The 21525-nt window shown below is 35.7% G+C and overlaps 1 protein-coding gene across 1 annotated transcript in view; it reads right to left on the bottom strand.

Moving 5' to 3' along the window:
• The window catches only part of LOC145672930 (very long chain fatty acid elongase AAEL008004-like), a 63641-nt gene that overhangs the window by 36562 nt on the left and 5554 nt on the right, over positions 1-21525 (bottom strand). Inside the window, exon 2 of the mRNA XM_081742149.1 lies at positions 842-920. Within this exon, the coding sequence (XP_081598275.1) occupies positions 842-920 (79 nt within the window). The remainder of the gene's footprint in view (positions 1-841; positions 921-21525) is intronic.

The raw sequence follows: 21525 nt of genomic DNA on the forward strand, positions 1-21525 counted from the left end.
ATTTATCTTATCCTTAACTTTTCACTAATGATTCTGTGAACTGAAGTGACAGACATTTTGGCCTCATTTGCAATTTCCTCACATAATTTTCGTCGACCCTCTGTCAAAATGTCATTCACAATAATCTCACAGGTGTAGTCTATTGCAGTTGATGATCTTCCACTTCTTGGGTTGTCGCAGTGCTTACACGACCTTCACAGAAACGATCTGACCACTGTGATACAGTGCTACGATCCACTACACTATTTCCACAAACCTCTCGTCAAAGAATTGTAAATTTCAGTTGGATTCTTTCCACATAGAGTTTCGATTTTGATATAAGAACGATGGTCACTATGTGTAACCCGACCTGAGTCGGCTTCACCTTCTATTTTAATGCTGAATTTCTTACAACATAGCCACGCTAACCAGCAAATACAGACACAACCGTCAAGCCCGAACTCTGACTCACAACTGACATAAAACTGACTTTGATCACACCACTCAAACGGTCTCGCATGCGGTGTGTGCAAGACTTTTGAAATGACCCTCGTATATACAAAGTAATTGAATTTGTCACATACCCCAGAAAATTCGCACCGTGCTCTGCGTACCAGGCCCGTATCCAGGGGGAGCTGGCCCCCTAAAATTTTTACAGTAGGCTTGCAAAATAACTAGGATGTGATGAACTATCATATGGTTGGATCGGCCCCTCTAACTTCAGCCGGCCCCCCCCTCCCTACATTTTTGGGCTGGCTACGGACCTGCTGCGTACCTTCATTTATCCATAAAGTTGAACAGTTACTACTAAATTGTCGTAATAAATACACGTACACTTATTCAAAAATAAAATTGTATTTACCTTCTACTTCATACATCAAGTAGTTATATAAGTCTTGTACACTGGACGTCCAATTCGCCATTTCTGTGATCAATTCTTTCTGCAAAATAAGAACAACAGTGTGTTAAAATTGTGTATTTCATACAGAGTAAGTTAGGTGTTTAGGAAAAAAAATGTTTCTTTCCACTACCGGTCAAAATTTAAAATAATAATCATATTGCTCTGTTCTTGTGTACTAGGATAGGGCTCCCAATCCCGGGTTTAAATAGTATGTCATCTCCCCCCTCCCAAAAGGTGGGGTTCAAATCTCCAAATATCCTGTTTTATTTTTTCTGTAAAAACTTAAGTTAACATCATCCGGGTCATATTTTAAAAATGTCCCACTTGTAACGGTAACTTGTAGAAATCAGTGATGCCAATCTGTGAGAAAAATCCCATATCGTGGGAGTTTTTGACCTTATTTTCTCGGAAAGGGATAATAAGCAGCATATATGGGATTTTGCGAGAAGATCGAAATTTACGGCTTATTCATTTAGATATTGTAAAAAGTGACTAACGTAGAGAAATTTAATTTTTAATATTATAGCATAGTTTTAATTAGTATAACGTGGGAAATTCACACGTAAAATGAAATTTTTGTCTCTTGACATGGAATTTCGTATTGTTACAGGTTGGCATCACTGGAGAAATATGTATACGTTATTAAGGATAATGATCTGTATCTTATGATATCATTTCCTATGGTCTGTATCACTGTTGCCACACTTGGTACAATTGTACCAAATTCAGCCCTTTTGTCATTGATCGGCTCGCTGGTACCACGCTGGCATTTTCAGCCCCTTTTGTGAACAAATTGGTACAATTCTACCCAATTCAGTACCATTTAAGAAATACTTGTCACATTTTCAAAAGTGTCAGTAAAAGTTTTCCTACATCTCACGTTACTCATACTGTGTGTTGGACTCTTAAATAAAAGATGCTGCTAACATTCATTCTGTGACGCTGCACCGCACGCCGCGCATGAGGGAGACGAGATAGAAACAGCATGGTGGAAATTTTAGCTTGAAATCTTATAAAAAGGGAAGCACACACACGTTGAAACAAGTGTTGAATACTCTGTAGAAGGCCAGCGTGTGCTCAAGTAAATCTATAATTTAGGTGTCGTTGCAAAGATTCTACACCAAATCGATAATACATTGACGAAAAAATACATTGACGTGATTGCCGGCTTACCGGGCTAAGTTGTTTATTAGTGATGCCAGTGAAAGAAAAGTTTCATCTATTTCCACGGTTGTTTGGGGTCCTCCTATTTAGATGTTTTTAAAAAATAATATTTAAAACGAGCACTTTCTTGATTTGGACTCTTGGAAGAGGTGGGTGGGGGGGTTCTAAAACTTTACCTCTTTTAGTTTCGTGTTATAAAGCTATGTATTACACTGGCATAAAATAATGAATTCAGCCCTTTTTGTTTCAATTTGGTACTATTTTTCAGCCCACTTCAGAGCTAGGACTGTGGCAACACTGGTCTGTATCGTATGGTATCATTGCTTTTGGCCAAACTTGTTCTTTCTGGATGAGGAAGCTATAATAGGTATTTATGTAAGTTCATTTATAAAGAAAATTAATTATAAAAAATAATAGGTTAAATGCAGAAAATCCACGAAAAACATAGTAGTTGAAATAAATTCGATTTTTTGTGTTATCTTTTGAACAATTCGTATATGAATTTACCTTTGAAATATTTCTGTAATTTTAATATAACAAACTCAGGGCTGTTATATAACCTAAAACGTTAGACATTTTATTAGTCATTGCTACTCAACTGATGGATATAATCTCTTTTGGTGGATGTTGATTGATTATCTAATTAATTCTATTTTAACGAAGAACAAGTAGATAAGTACGTTGTATTGTTAATTTCATAGGATATACAGTCAGCGACAAAAGTTTTTTTCCGTTTGGTAAAATTTATTTTAGAAAAACGGTGGTATGGCTGAAACGTACAGAAAATTTACAACTAGTTTCATGAAACGGAAAAAAAAAAACATAGTTGTCGCTGACTGTACCAGGATTTAAAAAAAAAAGACTGAAAAATGTGGGAGCAGTATACTAGGGTTACTAATTTAATTTCTGGATATGGAGAAACCAAGAGTGGAAATTCCCCAACAAGTATCACATTTTTTTTTCAAAGATTTCCCTTCATGATTTATGCACCTCCGCTTGCCAGCAAACCATATGGACCTTCATCACGTGATAGATGACGTTGACATTACAGAAATGTAAACAGAAAGAACTGAATTACTTTTAATCCTTTCTTTGACATTTGATCTTGAATTATGACTAGACATTGAATTTTTATGCACTTAAAAAAATCATTAAATGTGCATACAACTATGCTATTAAATGTGTTAAAATATGCACTTAATATACACTAAAAATGCAATAAAATAAGGCATTTTCAAATATGCAGCAAAGGTATAACAAAGTCTTGTAGGTGAAATACATTTTCGAAAGCGTACTTTGCCTTTCAGAAACTTCTCTTCATTTTTTTTTTTTAAATGACAGTTACAGTTTGTATACTTCTAACATTTTAAAATGAGATTAAAATAAACACATCTCACTGAATATTAGAACACGATCTCTACATTCTTCTTCACGTTTATATTTTAGAATGCATCTACTTTACAAGAAATGATACGAGCCTCACTTTTCTACACGTTTCCACTGTACCAAAAATAGAAAAAAAGAAAAAAAAGAAAAAAGAAAAGAAAAAGTTTTCGTTTTTAAGAACTCCTTCCCGTAATTAGCCTTACAGTATATCATAAGATGCTTCTCTACATTTTTTGGCGTCAGTTTGTGACATTTGTAGCCAGAAAATGAATTCTTCACATCAATAGATGTTATTGGACAATATTTATAGGGAGGAACAAGTTTTTAGTATCTATTTTTCTGACACGTTAAAATTTATCCCTTGAAGGTAGTTTTCCATGATTTCAGTTTTGTAATCGCAACTTCTGGCAATAACATCCGTCAATTTCTTTTACACAGAGCGCCCGAGTTTACCAGGAACTGACTAGAGCTCGTGTCGAACTTCATCAATTAGAGCTAAACATTCACTGAGCAGCATTCCTCCTCACGTCTCATGTTTATGAATTGATGTCGTCACTATATTACCATGTCTTTATCATTATCATGTTTCTCTTAACATTTTGACAATTGTAAGCGTCTTTGCTCTGCTGATCGGATACTAACATTATTGGTCCTCCACAAACTAAGCATTCTTCTATCCTCACAGGCAGAAAGCCGTTCTGTTGCATAGACATGTAAACGCATTGAAAATACAAACTAAAATTGGATTTATTCCATGCTATAAACATACATCTGAAATAAAAACTTATAGAATAAGCTAACTATGCTCTTAAGCACAAATATATGTTTTAACTTTCGAAATATGTAATTATATGCACTGAGCTGTGTTATTGTTGTTAGAAAAACCTACCAAGTTCAACAGAGATGTATATACCAAATGCATTTGTAAAAAAAAAAAAAAAAAAAAAAAAAAATCCGATGTCTAATTATGACGTACGTGTCAAACCCTCACATGCATTGTTGCCACACTTGGTACAATTGTACCAAATTCAGACCTTTTTGTCATTCAACAGCCCGTTGGTACCACGCTGGCATTTTCAGCCCCTTTCGTGAAAAAGTTGGTAGAATTCTACCCAATTCAGCACCATTTAACAAATGCTTGTCACATTTTCAAAAATGTCAGTGAGACTCTTCCTACATCTCTTTCTTGTGATGTCTTTCAGGGAAGGTTCTAGGACCCTGGACTGGTTTTACATTTTTCTACAAATGTCAGTTTACTTATCTTATATTCTTCTACATTCTACTATCCTCCTTCGGTCGTGAAACAAGAGAAAATAAGTGCAATAATTTGTATTTTAATATTTTAGTATAATGTACTGTTTATACACGAACTCGGAGATGATTGATTTGTTCCTGGTTTTATATATTTTTTCATATATGGCCATAACACGATTTTGGTATATTGATCACTTTGAAATAGAGGCGCGTTTGGTTTCCTTACAATACATACTAAAGATGATCATGGTTTTCTCCTTTAATTTGCGATCTCTGTTAACTTTCTACGTGCGAGAAAAGTTTCATCTACTTCTACGGTTGTTCGGGATCCTCTTGGATATTTTTAAAAAGTAATTTTTTTTTTTTTAAAAAAAAGAACACTTTCTTTATTTGAAGTCTTGGAAGAGGGGACGAGTGTTCTATAACTTTACCTCTTTTAGTTTCGTGTTATAGAGCCATGTAACACACTGGTATAGGATAATGAATTCAGCCGTTTTTGCTTCAATTTGGTACTATTTTTCAGCCCACTCCAGAGCTTGGACTGTGGCAACATTGCTCACATGATTATCAGAGATGAAAGCAGACCATTCTTCCATGAAAACAGTACCTTAAAATCTAGAATAATTTACAAAATTGTTCTCCTAATTTTGCAACCTTTGGCCTCAGGCATGACAATTAATAGCATAACAAAAGTTAAGAAAAACAATAAAAAATATATTCTACTATTATTCAAAATTAGCAACAAATTAAACCATTTTAAATAAATTGTTTTCAGCACTTCGCAACAGTATAACCTTCCGAACTTTTTCTGTCTGCAAAATCTTTGACAATGACATCTATGTTAATGTCTTGAAGAATGTCGAACTCAATCCACATTATGTTCCTCTCTCCAGTACCACTTTAAAAGAGTAATACATATAAAGTCCAATTACACTCATTGCCTGGGAAGAGTTTACAAAGAACATGGCCCGTTATACATAATACTAGCTCCTCCTCTACTCTTTCTTCTACGTGCCATGTCTCCATTTGTCGATACAGCCCCACTAGTACTACGAAACTCTCTTCTTCCATAGTTAAATGGGAAAAGATGATGTAATTGATGCTACTTTACAGGAATATAAACAAAAAAAAAGTCAGTAGAAAATACGTTATAAAATTTAGTTTTTGAGGCTCGTTTTGGCGCCCTCCTGATTATGGCGCTCTGAGCAGTCGCCCGGACCTTGGTCCACCCCTGTTTCAAGTCAACTGGCAGGAACATGAGTATTTTCCTCACCATAGTTCTCTCACGCAAAATGTAGGGACAACGCCATCTACTAATAACGTCCGTACTAACCAAACAATATTCTACAAGTTATGAACGTTTCTGAAAATTTCTGATAGATTAACTTGTAAAACTTTCTGCACTTTTTGTGTTGTTTTCTTTTTCAAGAATTTTAATTTATATTAAGTCTATACAAATGTGTTAGGTAACTTTTTATTAATTATCTGTTTACACTATCTTTTGACAACTATTAGTTCTACTTCTTTCTGGATTGGCTGTATCCATTTTTTATAATTTTCATCACGCGAACTGTCAAGTATTAACGACTTTTTCTCTCTGTAGAATATAATTATGTAGTTTTTCTTTCTGTTTTCTTTCTCAGATATTTCCTTAGGGTCTTTGTGCTTGCAACTGCGTTTCTATAGCATTAAAACTGTTAATGAGGTATTTGATTTACGTTTCTTTATATGTACCTTCACTATGATAATTTCCTTTGTTTTGTTGTTTTGTTTTTGGAATTTGCTGATTCGACTCGACTCGAAACTCGATTCAAATTTTTCTCGAGTTTCGAGTCGAGTTCCGAGCCGAGTCATTGTTTTTGAAGTCAGTTTCAAGTCGAGTCGAGTTTGTGGAATACTTTTAGTGTTGCTTACGAAACAGGACACTGCTCTCATCTTGTCTCGTCTCGATAACGAGACGGCAAAAGATTTGCATAACGAGACAGCCTCAAATGTCGTGAGCTCCAACTGTGTAGTTCTCACCATCAAGGTATATTCTATATTTCTTACCATCAAAGCTGAGACCTGCACGGTGAAATTTTTGAGCCCGAGCAGAAGCCCAACCCGGGCTCGGCTCTGGTGATCCATCGGCTCGAGCCGGCTCGGTTCGTTGAGCTGTTGGTTCGGCTCACTTCTCGGTTCGGCTCGATAGTGAATGAGCTGTGAGTCGAGCTGCTCGAGCCATTGACAACGCTAAACCCGGGCCGAGCAGTTTTGAACACGTTTGGCTGGCGCCCTATAACTTTTAACAATTTTTGGCTCGAGCCTGAATACTTACTCCTGCAAAACTCAAACTCAGAACCTCGTGAACGATGTCCTTGTCTTCTGAAGACATATCGACGACCGAGATCTGTAGTCAACTAATTTTGTATTCAGATACAAACCGCCTATCTTTCATGGTTATACACGGCGTTATAATAATAATAATAATAATAATAATAATAATAATAATAATAATAATAATAGAAAGCTCTAGTAGTAGTAGTAGTAGTATCATTGAAAATAATTATATTGTCTATGTAGGATACTTGAAGAGAGTACTTGAAACTACACACAGTATTTAGCTCGATATGGCTCGTTTTGGCTCGACTCGACTCGGAACTCGACCCCAATTCGAGTCAAGTTGGGGGAAATTCTTCGAGCTCAAAGATGCCTGTTTCGAGTCAAGTCGAGTTTCAAAGAAAACTCGCTCGTGCCCATCCCTATTTGCTGCTTTTGCCATTCTGCCAGGGGCACACAGACGTGGGTGGGGAGGGGTCCACCGGGTCCGCACCCTCCCAAAACCTCGTAGTTCGAGTAATATTTATATATCTTCTAAGCACAACTATACTTGTTTAACAGATAAATTATTGATGTGAATATATAGATTTGATTTTATATCATCTGCCCTCTTTCTTTTCATATAAAATCAACTAGTTCTATTTTTTCCTGAGAATATAGGTGATAATAGTTCACAATTACTTATTGTATTTTCAGGTACAGAATAACACAGGTTCAATACTACACACATGTATTTGACCCCTCCCCAAAAATCTTTGGACCTCACCCAACAAAAAATTATGGGGGGGGTGTCTGCACGCATATTTTTTCCACGCTCGACCTTAGCCATAGGAACTAAATACACGTTTCTGATTGGTTGCATGGGGTCAAGGTGGAACAAGACGAGCCCTGCGGGGCTTCTAACTCGTTCTTACTACTACTACTACTACTACTACTACTACTACTACTACAACTCCTCCTTCTATTACTTTTCCTCCTACTATTACTATTACTACTACTACTACTACTGTACTACTATTACTACTACTACTACTACTGTACTACTATTACTACTACTACTAGTACTACTAATACTCCTCCTCCTCCTACTACTACTACTTCTACTACTTATACTATGGATTCGTATAGCAAAACTGCACGCGTAACGTAAGTAAATCACTTTTTTGAGGGGGGCGCGGTGGCTCAGTGGTAGAGCGTTCACCTCCGGTGCTTGGGGTCCCTGGTTCGATCCCAGCTCGCGCCGTGTGAGCTTTGTGGTGGACAAACACCGTGCTCGTGGGTTTTCTCGGGGTTCTCCCGTTTCCTTCCACTTTCTTCATTCCACCATTTCATTCATTTCTCATTATCACCGTCTCCTTTAGCCTAACCGGCATAACCGTGGGACGTTAAACTTATAGATTTAAATTCATTTTCATTTTTTTCACTTTTTTGTGTATTATTTTCATCTTATTTTAATGAAAAAAGTGTTATGAAAATTTAAAATCAATAAAAAAATCTTTACTTGGGCCGGGTTTGAACCCACGGCAAAAGTGATTATGTTTACTAGCATGTTGTACTAGCACGCACGGCTACGAGAACCGACAGTAGCCAGCCTATGCTTTCTGTTAGTATGCTACATGGCGAGAAACGGATAACTTCAACCAATCAGAACAGCGTGTTTAGCTCATATGACTAGGGTCGAGTGTGATTTAAAAATATGTTACCTGTACTGTGCTCATTTTGTTAGGTAAGTTACACTGTGTAATTTCCTTTCTTCGACCTTGCGTAATCATGAAAGTGATCCATGTAATATAGAAGATAATATATGGACAGGATTGGCAAAAAGCTTTAATTTCTTTGTCATTATACTAGGATTACGTTTTTCCTGTAGGTTTTGTCTTTGTTATGTTATACAATTCAATTTCCTTCGTAAAACGATTTATAACATTTTTCAAAATACCGGTAAATCAAGGAAATTATGGTCGTGAACACTTTCTGTAAGTCGTGCGAAAAAACAGAACTGCACATTATTGTGAATTTCAATATATTCTGCATGCAATGGCGTACATAGAATTTCTACCAAACGCCCCCAAGTGTTTATATTCTTTCAAGATTTCTGTATACTTCACATATTTTAATATGTAATTGTTTTCATACTATCTTGTTGAAGATGAGTTAAAACTCGGGGAAATCTCCCTTTTGCGTACGCCACTGCTTCTAAGGTTTCTTTTCTTTCTTTTTCTTTGCTTTTCTTTCTTTCTTTCTTTCTTTCTTTTTTCTTTTCTTTCTTTCTTTTTTTTTTTTTTTGAATTCATAGAAAAGCATTGGGATTGTTAAGAAATGTAAAATATCCATTAAAATACAAACATTCGTGTAGTAGTCAACTAACTTAAAAAGTTCGTTACTGAATCCCCCCTCTGTGTGTGTGTGTGTGTCTGTCTGTCTGTCTATTACTTCTGAATTTTTCAATTTTGAGTCCTCAATTCGATAGAGCATCAAAAACTATCTGAGAAAATGTTGGAATTTTTCGCCTCACTCTTACCGTTCCTGATATATTGGCCAAATAAAGTTCCGATTTCGGAAGATTTAAGGAGTCATATCTCAGCCCATTATTAACGTAAGTAGTAAAAAGATATTTTGCGAATTTTTCGTTTTGAGCCCTCCATTTTGAGCATGTGTCTTCTAAAAACATATTGTAGAACGTTTTAACAGAACTCTTAAACAAAACACGTAGAAAAAAATTGAGTACTCAAGAGATACACATACAAATTACAATAATTGTTTAATGAGTATAACAATAAAGTACATAGAACAAGGTATAAAGCCTGTAAAAGTTAATACAGGGATGTAAATAAACAACAAAATTTTACTAGCCGAATAAAATAAGCTACTAGTCCACATCCCGCAGTACAAATCATTTACTTACCTTCCGTATTTTAATAGTGATATTAAAGAACTCACCCGTGCCGATGGTTATTTGCATCCCTAAGTTAATAACAATTTTTAAAAAAATCGTTCTGGCAATGCTCTTGGAGCATTCTCTATTGGATTTGGATGTTTTGTGTGTTCCCATTTTCTTTACGAAATTGCCCTAGTTTCCAATTACAGTAGAATTATTCAACTTTACTATGTGAAATCAGACACACACACATATAATTTCTTACATATGAATTTTGATTATCACGCATAGGTAATAATCTGTGTATTTGTTCTCTGAAACATCTAACAATCGTACATGGCATTTAACTAAGTATTAAATATGTATGTAGATGTATTATTTCCGTATCTGACAGCGAAATTATAAGTTCCAGGTATTCAACAACTTATAGATTGTTACGTAAGACTAACAAGGCGAGCGAGTTTTTCACCTGAAACCCGTATTATCCTTAATTATTACTTGCACTTTGATAAAAAAAAAAAAAAAAAAAAAAACAATAATATACAACGAATAATAAAATATGCAAAGAAGAGACATATATCAATCAACAGAGGTGATCGAACTGAACAAAATTGTGTGATTAAGCCTAAATTCTCATGAGTAGTTTTTGAAATAATTGATTTTTTTGTAAGTCTAAAAGTTCATGAAAATGAAATGAAATCTTTCAGTTTAACGTCCCCACAATTATGTCGTTTATAAAACCATCGGACACAATGTTGTTCACCACAAACTTACTTGGTCGGAGATCGGACCAATCACCTCAGAATTGAGCGCTCTACCACTGGACTACCGTGCCAGCCCATTTTATGATAACGTTGCCACATACAGAATAACTTTGCCACATGCTGAAGTATATCTTCAAAATTCATACCACGATTGAGTCCTCTTGTCTAAAGCAGATAGATAATTAACGAAATTAAATGGTTATGAAATAATTCTTGGAACGAAAATGTGGGAGGGAACGGAAGAAACTCGAAAAAACTCATGAACACGATGTTCCCTACCTCAGACTCACATGATCTTGGAACGAATCTGGGACGTTTTGTACCAGAAATTTGATTGAATTTTAATAATTTAAAAAAATCATATTTAATCAAACTGCAATGGATGTGCATGTGCAAGAGATTTTTTTTTTTTTTTTTTTTTTTGCAAGATATAATTCCCAGATATATTGTCAACAGAATTCTCAGAGATGCTCTAAATTCAAGGCGAGTCCAAAATAGGCAAGAGGCAAGTTTTGACAACAATGAAGAGAATGCTTCGGCGGGAAGACGGTAGTGTTAGGGACTGCCAGCTTCATGGTTTTCCGTCTTCGTAATAATACGTGCTGTGCAGGGTCGGCCCTAGGCAATTTGCCGCCCCGTACAATGACAACATTTCTAAACAAATCTCAAAAGCCACGATTTTAAGTTTGCTACCCCATGAACAACAAAGGGTGAGGGAAAGAGCAATCGCACTCAGAAAGACATAAACACTACAAATACAGTCTCGTTGTATATGTTTTTTTATTTAAATAAAAGACTAACACACCTGCAGAGGAAAGATTGTCATCCTTTTTATAGAGTTCAATATCGAGCTTCAATTTCAATGTATCAGTTTGTAATTTCAGTGCAAGTACCTCTTTTATCTTTATTTCTTTATTCTCCTTTTACATCTGTTAAAGAAATAAAACAAATCTTGTTTCCACCTTCAACGATAAGGAACTTGTTTGTGACAAACACAAGACCAGTTTTCATATCAAAACGGTGATAAATAACTAGATAAAACAGGTGTTTGATTCTGTTCGAGAATTGAGTTCTTGTATTTGACAACAATCAAACAATTCATGCTAGGATTTGTTTGGCCATTTGCTTTAGTACTGTCCATGTGACCTTAAACTAATGCTACCTAAACATGATTTATGAATGTTGTATTCAAATAGGTCAGCTTAGTAAATTTAACTACCATCCTCATGAAGTCTGTTCCCAACAAGAAATATTTGTTTTAAGTAATATTACGACAAATTTTGCAGCCCCTCGAACTCTGCTGCCCTGTGGAAATGCACTGTTGCACATGTGGTAGAGGACCTTTGTGGCTAAGCGGTTAGCGTATGCGCCTTTGGCGTGGGAGACCCGGGTTCGTTTCCCGGCGGGAGCTCATGTGGTTCGGATTCCACGTTAATCAGTAGGTCCCTTCTCATATAGCCTCGCTGTTGAAAAGGACGTTAAACTCAACAAGCACATGTGGTAGAGCCGATCCTGATGCTATGACGTATTATGCTATGATATAATTAACTTTTTACACGTAAATGCGCGAAACAAAACATTAGCACGCTTTATTCTTATCACAAAACATTGTGGAGCTGACGGTTCCTAACACTTCCGATTTCTCGCCGAAGAATTTCGTGTCCAGTGTTGTCAACGTTTGCTTTTTACCTACTCTGCACCCAGTTTGAAATCAGAGCGTATCCAAGAATTCTATTGAAAACATGTCTGGGAATTATACCCTGTAAAGAATCTCTTGCACACGCATTGCACATCGATAAAATATGAATTTTTGAATTGCGTATGTATGACTTCATTTACGCTGATATGGACAGGGAGTTCACAGTTTCTTGAATCCGAAATAGGGCTTGTTGAAATTGAATTTTTGACGATTTTGGACAGCACTAGCTCTAAAATTACGCACTTTTCCCCGTATATAAGTTTTTTCTCTTATTTTGAAGTGAGGAATCAGCTCTTACAATTTGCCAGCATAGTTCATGTTGGGGCACAAAGTACTTACCAATAGGTCATAAACCATTTAGGTAGTTAATGAGAGAGAGTCTGTGCAAATAAATATATTTAAAAAATTATATTTGTAAACACTATGAAGATAGTGATTATACAGATTTGGAAGATGGATTAGGGAAAATATATATATGGATGTATTTTAACAAATTAAATGTAACTGTGGGAAACGACTGTTAAAATTAACAGAGTAATTAATGGTACTGCCACAAAATTTAGGCACCAAGGAACATAAAAAAGTAGTTTTTCAAGCATAGCTACGAATTAGAGATTCAAGGAAATCTTTTGTTTTATAATGGTTGCGTAATTGTTCCTGCTAAGTTACGACGTAACGTACTAAGCCAGACTGCATGCAAATCATTTAGGAGTAGAGAAATTGATCAGTATGGTAACAATACAAGTTTGATGGCCGGATGTAATTTCTGACGTAACTACTTGCGTTCATGAATGTAATTACTGTCAATCAATGACAAAGTTGTCGCACCAGCTCAAACACAATATATCATAATTAGCTAACTGAACATAAATCATGGCAAAAGGTTACATTTAGATCACTTTTCCCTTTTTGGTTTCACACTGTTATTATTAACCGACGTATTCTCTACGTGGATCAAAGTCTGGGTAGTAAAAAGTACACCTTTAGAAGAAACAACAGATAAATTAGAATAAGTTTTTCATTGGTTTTGTTTTCCAGCGACTATAGTTACGGATAATGGATTTCCGTATTCCTCAAGTCAATTTCAGATTTACTGTTCGAAGAGAGGAATTAAGTTAATACATGCTCCGCCGTATCACCCACAAAGTAATGGTGCAGCGGAAAGAACACTTCAATCCGGAAAGAACACTTCAATCCGTAAAGAAATTATTGAAAACAAGATTTCTGCAATCAAATTATAATGTGACCCCAAAGATGTTTGGGAAGTGGATACAACAAATAAATTATGTTCTTTGGTACACAAATTCCAAACATTCTCCCAATACACCTGCGGAAAAAAAATGTTATCTTTTAAGCCTCGCAGCTGGTTGGTCTACGATTCCACATAATTTTCACAAGAAAACAAATGACTCAGTGCAAATTACAGGAAAACTGTGTGGGTTAAAAATCACCAGGCACAAATACCTAAATTTATAAAAGAAATAGCTCAAAGCAAAGTAGGACTAAATACTTATCGAGTATTAGTAAATGGATATTCGATAGTATGGAATATATATGGAATATATATGGATATTCGATTGCATCATAAACATCAAATTCATATCTTTATTCAAGAAAGTGATCAGTTGGGTGATCGAAGCCCAGAAAGCGTTGTGCCTGAGGGAAGAAGGAGGGAAAATGCAAATCAATTACCGTAACAGGAAGTATTTAATCGTTGAAGAAAATATACACATCAGACCATAAGGCATTCTATACCAGAGCAGGAGGAAGAAATAAACAACCAGGAGAGGCTCACAAAATCCACAAGGAAGAGAAATTCACCCGAAAGATGATGGAATACTTAATCTCTGAAAGAGGAATCCAGGATTAAGAAAAGGGGGAGGGGAAGTGTTGAGGCACAAAGTGTTTATCAATAAGTAGGTAGTTATGGGAACGAGCCTGTGCAAATAAATATATAAAAAATAAAATATTTGTAAACATTATGAAGATAGTGATTATAGGGATTTGGAAGATGGATTAGGAAATATATACTGTATATGGATATATTTTAACAAGTGAAATCTAAGTGTGGGAAACCACTGTTAATATAAACAGAGTAATTAAAAAATGGTACAGATTTAGAATAAAGGTTTACTTAAGATATCAAGTTTATAGATCTGATGTAAAGGGTTTTTTTTTTCAGTTCATATATATAGGGTATAACAAAAAGAAACGTCAAAATTTCAACGGTGGATTCCTTATGGATAGACAAGCAAAAAAGTTAATATGACCATATGTCGGAAAATGCATCGTCACAGAGTTACGGTCATTGAGCCACCTGACGCTGATAAACAGTCACATTCTGGTCACTCCTTAATTGAATGAATTTAAACCTCAATAACTCAACCCCTATTTAAGCTAGTAGGATCATTTTGGTAGCAACGTGTTCCTGAAGGATAACGCTTTCCGCCGATATGCATTTTATGAGTATATCCCCAAGGGGAAAGGAATGCTATCCCCAAAATCCTGAAGCAAAAAATAAATAAATAAATAAATAAATAAATAAAAAGTAATTACCCTCCCCCGTGGTACACCCCACATTCATAAACTACATATCGGCGGCAAGCGTCATCCTTCAGGAATACACAGATACCAAAATTACCTTCCTAACTTAATTAAAGGCTAAGTTATTGAGGTTTAAATTAAGTCACATTAAGGGGCAACCAGAATGTCACTATTTTACATCGTTAGGTGGCTCAATGGTCTAACTCTGTAAAGATACATTTCCCGACATATGGTCATATAAACTTTTTTGCTTGTCTACCCGTAAGGAATCCACCCCTGAAATTTTGGCGTATCTTTTTATTACATCCTATATATATATATATATATATATATATATATATATATATATATATATATATATATATATATATATATATATATATATATATACAGTGGCGGATCTAAGGGGAGGGCTATAGGGGCTATAGCCCCCCTTCTTGACGCTCAGGTATACACTGGATAAAATGGGCTTCAATCCTGCTTTATACTGGATAAAGCGGCAAATTATGGTTTAGCCCCTCCCTTCATCATATCCTGGATCCGCCACTGTATATATATATATATATATAAGAGAGAGAGAGAGAGAGAGATCTTGTTCAAAGGGAGGAGGTTAAATTTCGAAACTCCCTTGCGTAGCCACTAATGTGAATCATTGTTAAATTATTAAATAAGCTAAACTAAATATTACCTCTGTCGTCAACAAAAAAGCGTAACCGACAACTTTAGAAACTTCCCGTCTGACTTCCATACTCACAACCAAGATTTACAAGAATGTAAAAAAAAAACATTGTAAATACAGGATGTCCTCGTATGGACAACTTTTCGTTTAGCTCGGATTATTATTTACAACGGATAGCAAGGTCATATTTCAAGCTTTTTAATCCGGAAGTATCGCTTTCGGTATTTTTGTTATGTAATATTTTAAAATAACTTTTGTCTTTTACTTAGTTGTCAGACAAACTGAATCAATATACAAAATTACTTTAGAGTGTCAGAAGATGTAATTATAGATAGGAAGTTTCCTTAATCAACGTTAAAAGAAAAAAAAGAGTTGTTTTCGTATTGCCGGTTCCTTTCATTATGTCAAGAGCATTTCGTCCTACACACCTTCATTTCACACGTACACACACACACACACACTTCAAGAATTTCTTCCTTTTGTTTGGCACTGCGCATCAGTGATGCCAACTCGTGGGAAAAAAATTAGCATTTTATGAGATCTTTTGACATTAATTGCTCGGAATGGGATAAAGGGAATTTCAGTCGAAATTGGAAACATATATGGGATTTTTCACAATATGTATAATCCACGCCAAGAAATGTATTATCCACGCCAGGGATCCCTCTGTTGCTTCGCCCCTGGCAGAATATTAAAGTTCCATAAATAAACAAAGAGCGTGAAATATATCAAATAAAAATTTGACGCACATGTAGAGAATGTATCAATTGAAACTCTTTCTTCTCTAAATTAGATATCGTTGTTTTTGTCTTTAGTGATACAACTAATCTAAAGAGCTCTCCCATGCATAAGCGGTTAGTGTACGTGCTGAAGACCCGGGTTCGATTCCCGGCGAATGCTCATGTGGTTCGGATCCCATGTTAAGCTATAGGTCCACGTCCCATAAAATCACACACACACACATCACACTGCTAAAAGGGATGCTAAACCTAAAGTCAAATCAACAACCAATCTAGATAAGACCAAGGTGCACGTGCACCCTGCTACACAGGGCCGGATTTAGGGGAGAGGTGCAAAGTTGCACGTGCACCCCGCCTTCGTTGTAATTATACACTACCTAAAGTGAGAAGCTAGCAGTGAAAATAGCACCACTTTTCGAAAATTTCTGCTGTCACCTTTTCGTTTGGGCTTAAAACAAAGGGAAGTTTTGCAAAATCGACAGCTTAAGTAAATTTTCAAAAAGTTGAAAGAAAAGGGTTCACCGAAAGCAAACACTTAGTACAGTATTTCCAGGACAATTCTTCATTCACACCACAGATGACTAAAGGCATTTAAAAAAAAATCCAATTCAATTCAAATGTACTGGTAACTATTGGTGCACCTCCCTAAAAAAAAAAAAAAAAAAAAATGATCCGGCCCTGATGCTACAGTTTCCAGATAGTATATTTTCCCTCATTTTCTTAAGTTTTCTTTTCCACACGTCTTCTGTGTTTCTCTAGCAGTTTAAACTTTAATAATACTAATACTACTACTGCTAATAATAATAATAACAAGAAGTAATCTTCATAAATGTAGCAGTACCATTGACTCATAGCGTACGTACAACATTCAGTACGAAAATAAGCGAATATAAACACCTGGCAAACGAAATTAAGAAGCTACGAAAATGTCAGAAAGTTACACTAAGACCAATCATTATCTCAACTAAAGCAATTGTCCGCAAAAGTACTGTGACACAACTGGAGCAGATAAACGGAAAACATTTCCTGACAAATCCACAAAAATCAGTAATACTAGATACCTGTCGTATGGTCAGAAAGTTCTTTGGAGAAGAACTCTTCAAATAATCTGCACTTGCCAGAGACGGCCATGAGATTAGTAAGCTGAAACCGGCTTAAACCTAAATACAGCAAATAATAATAATAATCGGGGGCGGATCTAGGACGGACTTCTCCGAGGGCGGTGGGTTGTAATACTGCTACTTAGAGCTACTTATAAGAGCTCCAAATTCTGGGATGCGTTTTATTTTTATATATATAATGAGAAAGTTTCCTCTTCGGGGGGGAAGGCCGATCGGGGCAATTGCCCCCCTGGAACCGCCCCTGATAATAATAATAGCTCACTTGTCGCAAAACTGAGAAGCTTTTATGCACCAGTCTCCAGCTAACTTTTTTTTTTTTTTTTAATTAGTAAGTTTCTGTTGTAATACCTTCCATCATTACAATCTCTTTCCACCCTCCTCTTCTCTCTACCGTATCTTCTAGCACGCCCCTCATTATACAGTTACTTCCCAGAAATGTTCCAACCAGTTTCTCGTCCTCTTTCTAATTGCATCTATATTTTTTCCTCTTCTCACACACTACTGCTAACATTTTCTCATTTGTATTTAAGTTGGATGCAGTTAATTTCCTCCATTCTTCTCCACTCTTACATTTTGCAAGGCTTCAATCTTTTTTTTAAAAAAAATAGTTTTTTTTTATAATGCCTCAATTCCTGTTTCATAGAGTGAAACTTTCAGAATAATCCACAGAGTTTCCCGCAGAATATCCACAGAATTTCCCTTGAATTTAACCCATTTAATCCCATTTTTTTTTCAGAATTTCTTAATTCCTTCTACACTTATTGATTCTGACCTCATTTAAAATATTTTGAGCATTTTAGTAGTAGCAGATGGACTGGTAGCAGGTCCTTATTGTAAAAGACAAAATAAATCCACAACAAATAATCCACAGAGAAAAATTGAAAAAAATAAATTATTCCCATTTGGGAACAGTGGGATTAAAAGGGTTAAAAGAGATTTGCCATTCACAATAGAAACTTAAAGAATAATGGACATATCAATAGGATTTTCATTGGATTTTAACAGGATATGCCCATCACAGAAGAAATTTACGGATAAAGGAAATACCCACGGAATTTCCCTTGGATACCAATAGGATGCGCCAGTCACAGTAGAAATTTCGGGAATGATGAAAATATGCCCAGATTTTTCTCTTGGATTTCAATGGTACGTGCCTATCACAATGGAAATTTTAAGGATAATCTAAAATATCAACGGAATTTTATTGGACCGTAAGGGGAAGTGTATGTCACAATAGAAACTTTAAGGATAATGGAAATATCCATGCGATTTTCCGTTGCATTTAAGGACAAGGGAAAATATCAACAGGACTTTATTTAATTTTAAGGAGATGCGCCGGTCACAGTAGAAATTTTACGGATAATGGAAATATTCAAAGAATTTCCCTTGGATTTCAACATGATATGCGTGTCACAATAGAGATTTTAAGGATAATAGAAATATCCACGTAATTTCCTTTGAATTTCAATAGAATGTGCTTGTTATGGTAGAAACTTTAAGAATAATGGAAATACTCACCTGATTTCCCTTGAATCTCAATGAGTCGCGTCTGTCATAGAACAATATTTGAATGTCCAAAACTCGTCCTTTTGTTATCCGATAAAGTTCCCACAGTAATTCCGGGACTTAAGCAAACATGGGGCTAACCCAATATCCCGGAAATGACGTGTCTGTGCCATGTGACGTGTCTCGGCCAGGAACAGAAAATCAAGTAGTTTTACGTTCCACGATTATACCTTGAAAGCTCAAGAAAGAAAGCCCTCCGTTCCAAAAACGTCTAAATATGTATTTACAATTTTTTTTTTTTTTTTTTTTTTTTTTACACGTTCCTCCTAGTGATCGTAATATTCCTACGTAAATTCCGTCACAGCTCGTCATAATAAACTTTCATTATCAACATTTCATTTTGAGATCGGTTTCTTCACGTGACGTCAGAAAGGAATTTGCACTTTCTTGTACTGTTTTTTTTGACGCAGTTAAAATAATGGGATTTCTTTTGTGCAAACCAAAAACCAGTTAGCTGTAAAAGTATGTCAGGACATATTACAAAATTATAATCGTCGATTTCCGCTCAGAATTCAACAAAAAACAGTAGCAAAATATTTGTCACATAACTTTATTATATGAGGGTTATATCTGAAGACAACCTCTCTACCAGCTTGCTCAATATCGCCCGCGGGGAAAGTACATTGAGAGAAAGGATGGCCAGTTGCTTTTCCCTTTGTCCCACGAATGTACTGCAAATGAAGGTGTTGAACAAAAAGTTGTTTCATTGTTGACAGTTTTGCGTCATCTTTTAGCACCGACGATATATGAGAGGGTGGGCCTACAAGCTAAAGTGAAATCCGAACCACCCTAATATGTCCAAATTTCAGCGTTCTTGTAGAAATATAGACTGAAATTGGCCATAAATATTTCAGTATACTGATAATACCTCTCAAGAAGAAGAAGAAGAAGAAGAAGAAGAAGAAGAAGAAGAAGAAGAAGAAGAAGAAAAGTTAGTTATTTCGTTGTTAGAAAAAGTGAGAGTGTTGGAATCATATTTACGTGATAGGTTGTTAATAAACGACCAAATAGATAATTTACGTAATGAAAAATTGAGCATAAGTAGTTCATAAGGCTTGGAGGCAATATATGTCAAAAGGAAATTGTTAATTAAAAATAATATGAATGAAATAAAAGAATCCGCGAAGAATGAACGTGTTGTTGATTGTGTCTTTGTTACGTACCTACATTATATATTGGGTCGTGGGATACCAAAGTTGTTATAAGGATGCATGAGTTAAGTTGGACGCGACGAAGTTAAAGGAAAAATAAAATAAAATAAAATATGTCAGTTTAACGTTTCACAATTATGTCTTTTAGGCTAAGGGACACGATGATTAATGCAAGTGAATGATGATGAAAGAACTGATGGAATGAAAAAGTAGGAGGAAACAGGAGTACCTCGAGAAAACTCCCGGACACGATGTTGTTCATCAAAAATTTACTTGACCAGGAAACAAACCAGGGACCCCACGCACCAGAGGTAAATGATCTAACACTAAGCCACCGTGCCCCCCCCTACCAAGTTAAAGGGAGAGAGGATATGCAATATAAAAATTGTGTAATTTTGAAATCATTCACGTTTTACAATTTGGTGACGAGATTGGATTCTCACACCGGGTATCGAATCCGGAACTGTATGTACCAAGAGTGAGCATGCAAGCCACAAGATCAATGTGAGGAACCCACTTGGTCCAGAGGCTAGGGTGCTTGTGGTTCGTTTTCTAGTGGGAGAGTATTAAACGCAGTACTCAGCACTACACAGTTAAAATAAATAGCTGCGCCTATTAAACACAATGGCTCTATGTTATTCGTGTTTTGTTAAATTTTGACGCAAGTCTGATGCTACTTCAACTCCATCGCACTTTGGAATAAAGTATTACAATTGCAGTCGTGAAATCAACTACTTGACAGGATGATGAGTTATTTTAGTAATGCGCCATTGCTGTTGCTTTATATGCAGTTGTCAGAACAGCTAGTTCTACAAAAAACAAACTTTTCTTATTAAACGAGAATTCCTCTTATGAGAGATGATAAAGTGCGATGTAAATTATTTGTTAAGTGGTTACGAGAAACGAAATGTAAGAGATAACAAAGACGAGCATGATGGACTGGAAACAACAGATGGCAATACTTCAACTCATGTAAATGTCATAAAATACACATGCTCATAAATCTATTTTCGTAAAAGATTATAGGAAATACCAGTTGTTCTTTACTTGATTGAAACGTCAAATATACAGAATAAAGATTTGCTTATAGCAAAAATTAAAAAAAAAAAAATACATGAATTCTCACTTTCAGATACTAGATATTTATGATATCATTGGAAGGCAATGTGCTCGCTTAAAATTAAGGTATAGATGTACTTATCTGATGCACTGGATTTTTTAAAAATAAAATGAAATATTTCAGTTTAACGTCCCACGATTATGTCCTAAATGCTAAAGAAGACGATGATTAAGGCAAGTGAATAAGAATGGAAGAAATTGGGGAATGAGAAAGTGGGAAGAAACGAGTACCCCGAGAAAACCCAAGGACGCGATGTGGTC

The sequence above is a fragment of the Thermobia domestica genome, chromosome 16, assembly GCF_964235325.1.
Source record: "Thermobia domestica chromosome 16, izTheDome1.hap1.1, whole genome shotgun sequence".
In the NCBI taxonomy this organism is placed as follows: domain Eukaryota; kingdom Metazoa; phylum Arthropoda; class Insecta; order Zygentoma; family Lepismatidae; genus Thermobia; species Thermobia domestica.